Source organism: Cydia pomonella, chromosome 14 (genome assembly GCF_033807575.1).
Source record: "Cydia pomonella isolate Wapato2018A chromosome 14, ilCydPomo1, whole genome shotgun sequence".
In the NCBI taxonomy this organism is placed as follows: Eukaryota; Metazoa; Arthropoda; class Insecta; order Lepidoptera; family Tortricidae; genus Cydia; species Cydia pomonella.
Genome location: NC_084716.1, coordinates 13,596,171 through 13,609,441, shown reverse-complemented (window position 1 = coordinate 13,609,441; position 13,271 = coordinate 13,596,171). Strand labels below are relative to the sequence as shown.

The window sequence follows — 13,271 nt, the reverse complement described above, 5'->3', positions numbered from 1 at the left end:
AAATATTCACAGGAGAGGGTTTTTTAATATTCCTATTTATGTTTATTATTTTATTAGATTTAATTTAGTTAGTTTATGTTACCTGTAATCTCTGTTATAGTCTATAAAAATAATTATGGCGGAAAAAAAGTATAATACTTTATTGATCCAATAACAATACATTTTACGTGTAAAATTACAATAAACGTTTAGAAGTAAATTAGGTATAACTAGGTAACAATAGTCTTCTTGAAATTATAAATAGGTAACAATAACTAGGACAGACCTTTGGGTATCGAAATAAAGAACTCATATCAAAAGTTAACAGGTAGTGCAAGGAGCTAAAATTAAAGAACATTACCACACAGTACATAAAACAAATAACTATATAAAACAAGTACATATAAATAAAATAATATGGCAGGGGTCAGCTTTAAGTCCGTATTTGTTCCTCCTGGTTATGGATGCTCTGACATCGAACATACAGGAGGAAGCACCCTGGTGTATGCTGTTTGCTGACGACATTGTTCTTGTCGGAGAAAATGCACTTGAGGTCCAGAGCAGACTGGGAAAATGGCAAGAAAAGCTGGAAAGTGTGGGACTGAAAATAAGCAGAACCAAAACGGAGCATATGTTCTGCGATTTCGGTGGTCTATCCAGTTTTTCCCATATTGCCTTAGACGGTGTATCCCTACCAGTCTGCTCCGATTTCCGGTACCTTGGGTCATTGATCCAAAGTGACGGCAACATCGACCGTGACGTGAAAAATAGAATAAATGCGGGATGGATGAAATGGCGACAGGTCTCTGGAACAACTTGCGATCCACGAATAATTAAGGGGAAAATCTACAGGACGATCGTGAGACCTGTTGTAATGTATGGATCAGAATGCTGGGCGACGAAAGTGACGGATGAAAGAAGAGTGCACGCAGCGGAAATGAGAATGTTGAGATGGATGTGTGGAGTGACGAGAAAGGATCGAATTAAGAATGAGTATATAAGGGGAAGTTTGAAAGTAGCACCGGTAGCGGAGAAGATAAGGAGTGGTAGGTTAGCGTGGTATGGGCATTTAATGAGGAGGGATGAATGCCATATAGGAAAAAGAATGTTAGGAATGAATGTTGATGGACGGAGAGCGGATGGTAGACCCAAAAAACGATGGATGGATTGTGTGAAAGAGGATATGAGAAAGAAAGGAGTGAGTGCTGAGGTGACGAAAGATAGAGGAGAATGGAAGAGAAGAACATGTTGTGCCGACCCCACATAACGTGGGATAAGGGCAGGAGGAAGAAGAGATATAAATAAAATAATATGATAATACAAAAAAAGCACCTTATATAATTGCAACTTAAGGTAGAAACAATGTAGCTTCAACTGTTTTTAAATGTTTCTAAAACTCTTATTTCTACTGGCAAAGCATTCCATAACCAAACAGCCCAGAAGGTAAAGGAGTTGTTATAAAATGTAGAAGTACATGAGGGCATGGGAGCAAGAATATGAGCAAGACGATCCTCCTTCTTCTTCTTCCTAGCGTTGTCCCGGCATATTGCCACGGCTCATAGGAGCCTCGGGTCCGCTTGACAACTAATCCCAAGATTTGAAGTAGGCACTAGTTTTTACGAAAGCGACTGCCATCTGACCTTCCAACCCAGAGGGTAAATTAGGCCTTTGTTGGGATTAGTCCGGGTTCCTCACGATGTTTTCCTTCACCGAATAGCGACTGGTAAATATTAAATGATATTTCTTACATAAGTTCCGAAAAACTCATTGGTACGAGCCGAGGTTTGAACCCGCGACCTCCAGATTGCAATTCGCACGCTCTTACCGCTAGGCCACCAGCGCTTCTATGAGCAAGACGATGTCAGTAAAAATAAACTATTGTATTTACTGACAGCCCAGCAAGACTTTATCGGTTCTTTTATATCACAAGTTCTTCTTCCTAGGGACCAGGATAAGCGGCATGCCGCCGAGCACGCTCTGCACGAGGAACACTGATGGATCGAGAGGTGGATGACGTACGGTGTTCTTTCCAGGGGCCACTGAGAACTGGCTGAGCAGTGCCGCCAGGCCGGCCAGAGACTGCATGATTCCGAGACGTTCTCCTGCGAATTGGAAGAAAAATCAGGATACGCAAAATTTCCATACATTTTCAAACTTTCCTTTTTGTTAGCGCTATACAAAGTTTAAATGGCAACACAGTAGGAAAAAAATTCTGGGGCATTTCTTTATCTCATTAGGTTCGAAAGAGCTCGTGATTCTGAATAGAAAAAACACAAAATTTATGAAAACGTTCAAAATTAAAAAAAAGGCTTTTTTTAAAGAAACGCTCCTATAAGCAGGGTAAGCTCTAATTATTTCATTTGATCGAATTGTATTTGTACTTAGTAGGTAGCGACTTTATAACTTACTCGTAAGTTAGAACTTTCGTCATCGTGGTCAACTTGAACTATATGAAGAACTCCGGGGCAAACGGGGCATTTACGTGGGATTGAAATTCTCGGCACGATTCGAAGAATGATTAAGACACGTTTAAGATCTTGGAAAGATCTTTAAAATTTCGATAACTAAACGACATGTCAAAATTGACGTTTATTTCGATTCCGCTGTGATCTCAGTAACGATATTTCTAACGTCAAAGTGACGTTGGATGTCCGAATCGAGTTGCTTCTGTCAAACAATATTTAAATGAGAACTTATCTAAACCAGATTTTACGTTATCGTATTTCATTTTTCGAATCGGACCGTCTGAGTTTGCTCCTTACTCGTACGCTACTAGAACTATTTCCATTACTGCAAAACCACCTAAATATAGTCTAATAATAGGTACAACTATGGCTTACAATTTACAATTTGTACCTATGGAGTTGCAGGCGTCCATAGGCTGCGGTGACTGTTTACCATCAGGCGAGCCGTATCCTTGTTGGCCACCGTCGTGGTATAAAAAAAGGTACAACTATGACTTACAAATTTAATTCAGTGCAATTTTGCCTCGCGCTTTACGTGTGATATTTTGAATTGTCGTATAATTTAAGAAACGTGAGAGAGAAAACAAAAAAAACCTACAAAAGTGATAAATGTATATTGTTACAGAAAAATCGAATATATTCTGTGAAATATTTCACTACGGGTTTAATCTATGTCTATATTTATTTAACATATGGTCATAATGACCTTGATGTATTTAGTTGACATCGTAAACGCGATAGTATGTGAAATTTTGCCTTCATCAATAAGGATACTGCACCTTTAATACTGTGGCTATAAACAGGTATCGGAAATGTCACCTAATACATACAGACCACTTACCTATACATTTTCTTGGTCCATCTCCATACGGCAAATATATATTTTTATTGATTTTAGCCATATTATCCGGGTGAAATCTGTCAGGCCGGAATTCTTCGGGGTCCTCCCAGTACAGAGGATCTTTGTGAAAGGATTTGACCGGAACCACCACCTTTACTCCGGGATCCAGCGTAATGTCAGTGCCCGGGATGATGTAAGGTTTTTGACATTTACGCATCAAGAAACCAGCTGCCGGAAAAACGCGGAGCGTTTCGCTAAAATAAATTGGTATAATCATATTAAAATGTAGTTACACCATTATGAGTAAACAAACAAGATACTCTACTAGATATTTTTTGCGAGTATGCTAAATCGTGTTACCTACGAAACTTTGTTAGTGCATAATATTATAAAAAAAATCTGCCGCCTTAATAAGCATCGTGTATGTTTGTTTGATGCATAAATATGAAACTCATAATACTTAACAGAACTGAAATTCTTAAAAGTTTAACTAATATTTTTTCTGCCGGCCTACTACTATGGTCACGCTTACGGCGAACATCGAAATAAAGATGTGTTATGTGTGTGAGTTAAGCAATCTAAAGACATATTCACCTGTAACACATAGCCAGGTACTTCATTTCTTTGATAGCGTCATAACACAACTTGTTTCCATATCGCGAGAGCACTTCATCAATTTCCGTTTGACACTTCTTTTGGTATTCAGGATGATGGGCTAATTCATGCAGCATGTAGCTGGACGAATTCGATGACGTCTCGAACCCGGCGCTAAAGAACACGAATACTTGCGCAGCCATCAGCTCCTCAGTCAATTCTAGCTCCGCAAGACATGGACCTTCACTAAGATTTGTCTCGATTGAAGGATATTCCGCTGTATTCCCTTTTGATTTCGCTTCCAGAAGTAAATCTATGAAATCATTTCTGCCTGATGGCTTATACTCCCTCTGAGCCATTATATTTTTTATAAGTTCAAACATATTTTTCTCTATAAACTCCGAGAAGTAATGTAAACTCTTGAATACACAGGGCATCATTATTTTACAAAACATCACAATCGCATCACGTTTGGTGGTATGGAATATACGATGCCCCACACGTCTGAACATCGAGTTTTCATCGTTAAGAGCTTCTGTGTCAAGGCCGAACCCGCAAGCACCAATAAAATCAGTGGTATATCGTGCCATGAGGTCTAGTACGTCTACTTCTGTGCCTCTCGAGGCAGCCTCTGCAGCAAGTTGCTGTAATTTTTCGGTTCTAGAAATAATCAGTGGATACATGGCTTTTAATTTTGCAGATGAGAACGCATGTGTCATCTTCTGCCGCAGAAATCTCCACAAGTTTCCGTCACACGCAAATAGGTTATTCATTAACGGTTCTGGTACACCGTGTAGGGGAAATACTGATCTTGAATAGAAGTAGTTAAAATCTGTCGCTAAAAATCGCTTAACTAATTCTGGATCTCTCAGGATGAGAAGCGGCGTATTCGTATAATAATATCCAACATATCTTTCCTGCGGGTATTTCCAGTACATCTCGTCAAAGATCTCAAAGTGACTGGTCTGAAAAAAGAGCTGTCGCTTGGCCGTGCCAAGATACGGAATGGGTGGGTCGTGCTTGATACCTCGCTTAGACCAATAACTAAAGGTCCGGGTTCCATAGCAGTACACTAGGATCAATAGAACTGCCACTGCTATAATGAGCACCATATTTACTTATAAATAATCAATTAAAGACTACTTCAGCCGATGGTTGCGTATTAGACAGTGGGCGAGAATTATAGTTTATTAAAAAAAAAGTTCTGAATAGTTTACTATCTAACTTTTAATCACGTGACTTGATAAAACAATGCAATACGATGCATTGCTAAATGATTATGAGTTGATAAGCACTTTATTAATTTATAACTTTGCTGTGCCTATCTAACATCACATTGTCCAACGCGTCACATGGTTAAATCGGAACATTAGAAATTGGTTTTAGTTTACATTCTTGAAACATTGTCGACCATATTAGTGCAGCCCAAAACTGTGCCTGGACCAATATTGGTCGATATAAGTCACGGTCAAAATTTAAGGTACCTATAGAGTAAGCTAAATTCCTGAAACGACATAATTATGTTTTATTTCCTGAGTTTTTTTTTTCCATGAAATCTTGATCATGAGTCGACGAGTGATGATTCCTAAAAATATTTTATACGACAAAAGCCTCTGTTATTAAGAATATGTAATTATTATTTCTTAACATTGTGAAGTGTGTATTAATTTGACGCTAGTGATTTTGTTAGAATGTATTGTCCTCTTTAGCTATAGTTGCATCATGTGTGGAGCCCTTAAGTACGTTTGACTATAGCAACACAATGCTGTATTACACTCTATGAAGGTTGTGTCTGATTCCCTCTCTTCTTTACTGTCAGCCATAGTGACAACATGTCCTTATATTTTATATTTTAATTCTTTGACAAATGTAATACCTATGTACTCTTTATTCTGAGTAGTAAAAAGTGTGCTTCAAGATCGTCTATGTGAGTTATAATTTCATCGGCCTTCAGCCGGCCCCTCGCTCTCCCAACTCAAGTGTCACGCGGTACAGATGCACTGCTTAGACCTCCAACAGATTTCTTAAAAAAGGCAACACATATTTAAATAAGGTAGCTCTGTCTTAATAAAACCTACCAAAAATCACAAGCAATTTAAATTTTTATTTTAAATTTGTTTACTTAAGCTAAAACGGGACTTATTGGCGTATTCCTACGAACTTTTATTATTTATCCTTTTGGCGTATCAAAAGAATCATACAGTTTTCTATCGAAAACTCAAGCTTGGGACGCTCGGCTCGGGCACGGACCGTTGTAGAAATAGAAAGAGTCATCCTAAATTATTAGTCATCATCTTTCTTAAGGAAATATAAATAAATAATAAATAAATAAATAAATATTATAGGACATTATTACACAAATTGACTAAGTCTCACAGTAAGCTCAATAAGGCTTGTGTTGAGGGAACTTAGACAACGATATATAATAATATATAAATATTTAACAAAAAAATTGTCAAAAATAATCAATTCATTTAACGAATCTATTATTGCTGATTATTAAAACATTTCCAACCATAACCTAGGACATTATATAGGTACTAAAATTAAAACTAAACTAGCCATAAAATAAAACTACTTCAAAATTAAACTAATATTAAATAAAACAAAATTAAAAGATATACTAATAAACAAATTAGTTATAAAAAGTATACCCCTTCTAAAGCCTCCGCCTGCGGCAAAGATACCATAACGCTGGCCGCGTTACCTCTCTGTATTGCCAGGGATATACGCTGGGAGAGGTAAGCGCCAGCTCTATGGTCTCCAGTGGCGTCGATCAGCCGTGCCGACAGGGCCCCCATGAATGTTTTCATGTCCGCCGACCAAGGTCCCATTGTCTCCACAGCAAGCGCCGCAAACTCATAATCTTGCAGTAAAGATGAGTATTTGCGGCGCTTGAGTAGTTGGGCCTGGTCGGCAGCAGCGCCGGCTTGTGCGCGGGTAGCCTGGATGTGGGACAGCGCAAAGGTGTCTACGCATGTGGCGTCCCACACCAAAGGCCTACCCAGTCTCCACGGCACCAATGTGGCTCCGTCCGGTCGCTTGCCATCGTCTCTCGCCATGCCTGTGGGTTCTAAAGTAGCAGGCACAGAGACGGTAGCAAGCGACCGCCGAACCAGATCATTAATAGTGCCGTGGCGATATAATCGGCCGGCGCTTTTGGTGCATGAGAGGCCATGTCGGCCTAGCCAGTCCACGTCCTTGCCGCATGCACAGGTATGGGCGGAGCATATTTTGGCTCCAATTCGCAGGCAGACCGAAATCCTCAACGTATTTTTGTCCAAAACCGTGCCAATATTGCGCGAAGGCAAAGCGTTCAGCCAGAGTCCCGATTCATTAGTAGAGACAGCTAGTAGGCGGGCGCGATCTGAGTCGTCCGGACTATTTTCTATAAGAGAAGCGTGAGTTGCTTTAAATATTTATAAATTCTTAAATACATAGAAAACACCCATGACTCAGGAACAAATATCCATGCTCATCACACGAATAAATGCCCTTACCAGGATTTGAACCCGGGACCATCAGCTTCGTAGGCAGGGTCACTACCCACTAGGCTAAACCGGTCGTCGAATGAAAATATGAATGCTGTCATGTCAAGTTTGCGTCGCGCCCACATTAGTGCTCGACGCGTCCTAAATATTTGTGTCAGTCAGCATCAATAGTAGCGGATGAAACAACGCGCCAAAAGTATCTGCCGTCCCGTATAACTTTTCCTAATTTTTTTTTTTTTTTTTTTATAGTACATCGGTGGCAAACAAGCATACGGCCTGCCTGATGGTAAGCAGTCTCCGTAGCCTATGTACACCTGCAACTCCAGAGGAGTTACATGCGCGTTGCCGACCCTAACCCCACCCCCCTCGTTGAGCTCTGGCAACCTTACTCACCGGCAGGAACACAACACTATGAGTAGGGTCAAGTGTTATTTGGCTGCGGTTTTCTGTAAGGTGGAGGTACTTCCCCAGTTGGGCTCTGCTCTAGATCTGGAATGACATCTGCTGTGCTGTGCCCTACCACACAAGGCGAGATGACATTCACATTGCCCATACCTCTCTTTTGGACGTAGTTTAAGGACATACCCGGGTCCAAAATAGATAAATATAAACGGGTAGATAAATCTCTAAAATTTACATTCAAAAGTATATCTTTTACAGTTTAATTTGTTCTACATATAGAACCATCAATTTTGTTAAGCTGTTACATAATGGTAGATACTTTTGTAGCGTTGTATGATCCGCTACTTTTGATGCTGACTGTAGTAGCTTCTGCCCATAAATTCGTCTGCGTGGGATGATGATGATTAATAAAAACTATATATACGTTCCCGGGCCTCAAACTATCTCCATGCCAAATTTTATCTAAATCAATTCAGCGGTTTAAGCGTGAAGAGATAACAAAAATATAGACTGACAAAGTTACTTTCATATTATAATATCAGTGGGGATTTAAATACTATGAGACTCGCAACAGTGTATCATTATCATTAGTCAGTTGACGATCTTTATGAGGTTTACATCACAGGTTTTTCTTTCTAGGGACGAGTATGAGCGGCAAGCCGCCGAGCACGCTCTGTACAAGGAACACTGCTGGGTCGAGGGGTGGATGGCGCACTGTCCTCTTTCCTGGTGCCACGGAGAATCGGCTGAGCAAAGCCGCCAGACCAGCCAGAGATTGCATGATTCCGAGACGCTCTCCTGTGAATTGCAAGTGGAATCAGGTAAAGAAAATCCCGATATTTTTTTTATTTGTTGGCGTTTGTCGATGGACGCAGACTTGATTATTATTATGACAATTCTATTAGACAATTTACAACCCAATCGTTCTGTTTTTGTACTGAAATCATAGATTGGTTGAATTAATCGGGACAATCCAACTGACATTTGGTACAATCAAAAATGATCGAAATACTTCGCTCTTTCAGTACTTTTGAAAAGTTATCCACTAACAATAACAAGATTAACCTATTGGCCGCCCTATCAATGGAGTAATACAGTGTCATCAACCCCACGTCAAAAATTGCACGTATACAAACCTGACTAAAACCACGACTTGATATGAAGTCGTGGCTTGTCGGGCACGAAATGTACTGACTTTATGTGAAGTCAATGGCGGAGAAAAGGTTAAATAGGGGTTGAAAGAATGTGTCGGGAATGATAAATGCCCGCGGACGAAGTCGAGAGCAACAGCTAGTTTCTAAATAAATGAATGTGCTAAACTTCCAAAAAATGTCTACAGGGATTATACTTGACAGATACTCCATATAACAATGAACTCATAGGGATCATTCCACGCGAGTGGTAATACCTAATACTGTTGATTGTTGATTTAGTTTGATTAGCCAGTAATTTACAATAAATATTTATATGATATTTTAAGTATTCCCAGGTCCTACCAACCTACACTAATTCAGGAAATGTTCTTCTATTGATTTCATATCTGTTTGTATGTCATCGATCCGATCCGAAGTTTGGCAAGAGTCTGTATCGGTTCCCTTACATTCGCGACTCTTCTCTTTCCGTACAGACTCTAAGATAATTTAATATTTATTTAAGTCGTTAACACTTTTTTGCCTTTTTATTGTTATCGACTTCCATATCGAGACTACAACCATTAATACGTGAGAACAAGACACTCACCTATACAATTCCTTGGTCCATCTCCGAACGGCAGATATATATTTTTGTTGATTTTCGCAATGTTATCCGGATGAAATCTGTCCGGACGAAATAGCTCCGGGTGTTCCCAGTACCTGGGATCGTTGTGAAACGATTTGGTTGGAATCACCACCTTTACTCCCTGGTCCAAGGTAATGTCAGTGCCCGGGATGTTGTAGGGTTTCGTACATTTACGCATCAAGTAGCCAACTGGCGGGAAAACGCGGAGCGTTTCGCTAAAACAGATACAGTCTATCTAAATTCTTACTAGCATTAGTAATCATAATATTTGTATGTTAGAATGAGACTTCATTATGTATACGTTATAGGTGATGTTACTAGAATTTACACATGTATAGTAAATATCTGAGGCCGCGGACGGGACCCGTAGCCAACGTGCCAATCGTTAACGCTCCGTAGCGAACAAAATGCAACTGTCACTGCCCTACTAATATGGAAGAGTGATAGAGAGAAATGATGAGAGATTTACCTGTAACACATAGCAAGATACTTCATTTCTTTGATAGCGTCATAGCACAATTTGTTTTCATATCGCCCGAGCACCTCATCAATTTCCTCTTGACACTTATTTTGGTATTCTGAATGATGGGCTAATTCATGTAACATATAACTGGAAGAATTAGATGACGTCTCGAACCCGGCGCCAAAAAACACAAATACTTGTGCCGCAATCAACTCATCGTCCAACTCCAGTTCGGCAAGGCACGGGTTTGTCTCGAATAAAGAGTTGCCCATGATCTTCCCTTTCGCTTTCGATTCCAGAAGCAAATCTATAAAGTCGTTCCTACCTGACGGTTTGTACTCTCTCTGAGCCATTATATTTTTTACAAGATCTATCATATTTTTCTCGACGAACTGGGAGAAGAAATGTAAACCCTTGAATACACTAGGCATCATAAATTTACAAAACATCACCATAGAATCACGTGTCGTGTTATGGAATATGCGACGTCCTACCCGTCTAAACATTGAGTTTTCGTCGTTCAGGGCTTCTGGGTCGAGGCCAAATCCACAAGAACCGATAAAATCAGTGGTATAACGTGCCATGAGCTCTAGTACATCTACTTCTGTACCTTTAGAGGCAGCCTCGGCCGCAAGTAGCTGTAATTTTTCGGCTCTAGAAATAATCAAAGGAAACATGGCTTTTAACTTCGCGGAAGAAAAAGCATGTGTCATCTTCTGCCGCAGAAACTTCCATAAGTCTCCCTCGCACGAAAAGAGGTTATTTAGCAACGGTTCTGGTACATCATCTAGCGGATGCACCGATCTTGAGTAGAAGTAGCTGAAATCGGACGCTAAAACTCGCTTCACTAAGTCTGGGTCCCTTAAGATAAGAAGCGGCGTAGTAGTTAAGTAATATCCGACGTATCGTTCCTGAGGGTATTTCCAGTACATCTCATCATAAATTTCAGAGTGACTGATCTGCCAAAAGAGCTGCCGCTTGGACGTTCCAAGTAACGGAATGGGCGGGTCGTGCTTTACACCACGTTCAGACCAGTAACTGAAAGTCCTTGTTCCATAGCAGTAAACCAGGATCAGAAGTACCACCACTATCACAATAAGCACCATGTTCACTAATAAATCAAACACTACTTCAGCCGACAGTGGCTCATCAATCACTGGCCGATGTCAGTTAATTACGAGTATAATTAGTCCCTTCTTACAACTCGTAAAAATGTAATTATTATTATTTACTTAACGATAAGTCTTTAGCTATATGACATGAACCTTTGCTGCAAGTTAGTATATCATCTCTTAGGGCGTGTGTGACCTACACACGATGATTTTTTGCAACGATTCAGTACCGATACAGTCGCAAAAAGCGATGTCACTGGTCATATAATCTCGCTAATATCGCGATACAGTATCGATACAGTCGGCATGTAGTCTGCCGGTCGGAGCCTGAGGGCCTATCGCGAAACATAATAATTGAAATTTCACGGCTCTTCTCTTTCCGAACAGACTCTATCATAGAGAAATAAGTAGGTAGGCTTAGAGTGCTCACTTTATCTATACATAAATAAAAACCCATTCATAAAAAGTTGTAAGCGGGCTTTGTAAAAAGTTATTTACAATAAGAATTAAGCATACAAAGTATAAAGCTTTAAGCGTGTTTAAAACTTATTTATAATAAGTACCCTATACAGCGTATTTTTTTTGTCAATTTAAAACTGGAGGGCAATGTGGCCAGTTGATGACAGTGTTGGCTGAACGTTCATTGGAATTGACCATTTTGAAAATTAACCATTACAATTTTTTTTCGCGATTTCGGGATTGGTCCCATAGTAAAAGCTGCTCAATATGATCTATATATTCAGCCCGAAAAATTGTTGCAGGCGACTAAATAAACATCTGTATTATTAAGTGAAGGATGGAGTGAGCAATCAAAGCTTAGGTACTTATTTCTTTATGTTTTTATTCGTTTTCATTATAATGTCCTCTACAAATAGCTTGTGTAAAATTTGGCTAGTAAAGTAAGTATTTCCCTGCCTATGAAGTTGATGGTCTCGGGTTCAAATCCTGGTAAGGGCATTTATTCGTGTGATGAGCATGGATATTTGTTCCTGAGTCATGGGTGTTTTCTATGTATTTAAGTATTTATAAATGATTATATATTATATATATCGTTGTCTAAGTACCCTCAACACAAGCCTTATTGAGCTTACTGTGGGACTTAGTCAATTTGTGTAATAATGTCCTATAATATTTATTTTATTTATTTATTTATTTATTCCTTTTTTCCCCAGCGTTAGAAGGTACGTACGATACAAGTCACATATATACGAATAGTATACCATTGATAATCAGTGGTATTCGTCCGCTGTCACATTTCTTTTCCTTTATTAGGAGGAGCTACGTGACTGGGCCTTTAGTGGACCTTTTGTCGCCCTTGTGGTTTAACTTGGGTAGACCTAAACTAATCGTATTTTGTTTTTCTGCAAACCTTATTTGAGTTTGTCAGGTTGCTTGTCTCCATAGAAGTACATAAATGAGATATAATGTACAATGATTTACGTATTAGGTAACTTTTTAATTTAATATAACTGCAAAAGAGGCTGGCTTTAGGGTTCACTGAAGTTTTTACAAGCTTTTATTTAACTTGCAATGTACCTATGTATGTTTGTACGGGTCAAAACTTGCAAGTTAAATTTGACCTATTTCACGGTTTCCTATGAAGCTGAAAATGTGCATACATAAGTCGGGTGACGATGCAATATTATGGTAATATCGAGTTGATCTGATGGTGAAGACAGGAGGTGGTTATAGGAACTCTGTGGTGTTATAATGTAACAAAGCAACCTAATTGTGTTTGGGATTTTTAGAATCGTCTCTGTGAATAGTTGGCTGTGGAAAGAAAAGTAACAGTCAGCGATAAGAGCTTGTAACAAAAATGAGATTTTTGCCAAAACATGTGTTCTAATGAATCAGAAATTTTAGATTATTCAGATTTCAGTTAACTATAAGTAAGAGCAACTGGTAACTACTGAATTATATTCCGTTTATAATTTTCAATGAAGGTTGGTATTAGCATAGGTTTCATTTTTTTTTTTCTAGAAAAATCTACGGGCTGTAAGCGACTCACTTAACCGCTTAACTAGCTGTGCTTTTATTACATTAAGATTTACGATGAATATTTAGTACATTGACTATTACATTATAATGGACTTACATATACAGTGGTGTTACTATATATGACTTAAATCTAAAATATCCCCTTGA

At 39.2% G+C, this 13,271-nt stretch overlaps 2 protein-coding genes and 1 long non-coding RNA gene across 5 annotated transcripts in view; 1 reads left to right on the top strand and 2 right to left on the bottom strand.

Moving 5' to 3' along the window:
- Nucleotides 1–1,830: 1,830 nt before the first annotated feature.
- On the bottom strand, nucleotides 1,831–5,076 carry LOC133525009 (cytochrome P450 6B2-like). The gene is made up of 3 exons (XM_061861192.1): nucleotides 3,880–5,076; nucleotides 3,286–3,539; nucleotides 1,831–2,081 (listed from the first exon to the last, which is right to left on the bottom strand). The coding sequence occupies exons 1-3, from the start codon at nucleotides 4,989–4,991 to the stop codon at nucleotides 1,903–1,905; spliced, it is 1,545 nt and encodes a 514-aa protein (XP_061717176.1). The 5' UTR covers nucleotides 4,992–5,076; the 3' UTR covers nucleotides 1,831–1,902.
- A 332-nt stretch (nucleotides 5,077–5,408) lies between these two features.
- Nucleotides 5,409–13,271, top strand: part of LOC133525013 (uncharacterized) — a 36,728-nt gene continuing 28,865 nt past the window's right edge. Inside the window, exons 1-2 of one of the 3 annotated variants that reach the window (XR_009800510.1) lie at nucleotides 5,409–5,932; nucleotides 8,412–8,593. This is a non-coding gene — a long non-coding RNA (uncharacterized LOC133525013). The remainder of the gene's footprint in view (nucleotides 5,933–8,411; nucleotides 8,594–13,271) is intronic. The other 2 variants (XR_009800508.1, XR_009800509.1) reach the window with 2 other exon arrangements.
- LOC133525010 (cytochrome P450 6B6-like) lies at nucleotides 7,288–11,461 on the bottom strand. The gene is made up of 3 exons (XM_061861193.1): nucleotides 10,021–11,461; nucleotides 9,513–9,766; nucleotides 7,288–8,570 (listed from the first exon to the last, which is right to left on the bottom strand). The coding sequence occupies exons 1-3, from the start codon at nucleotides 11,118–11,120 to the stop codon at nucleotides 8,392–8,394; spliced, it is 1,533 nt and encodes a 510-aa protein (XP_061717177.1). The 5' UTR covers nucleotides 11,121–11,461; the 3' UTR covers nucleotides 7,288–8,391.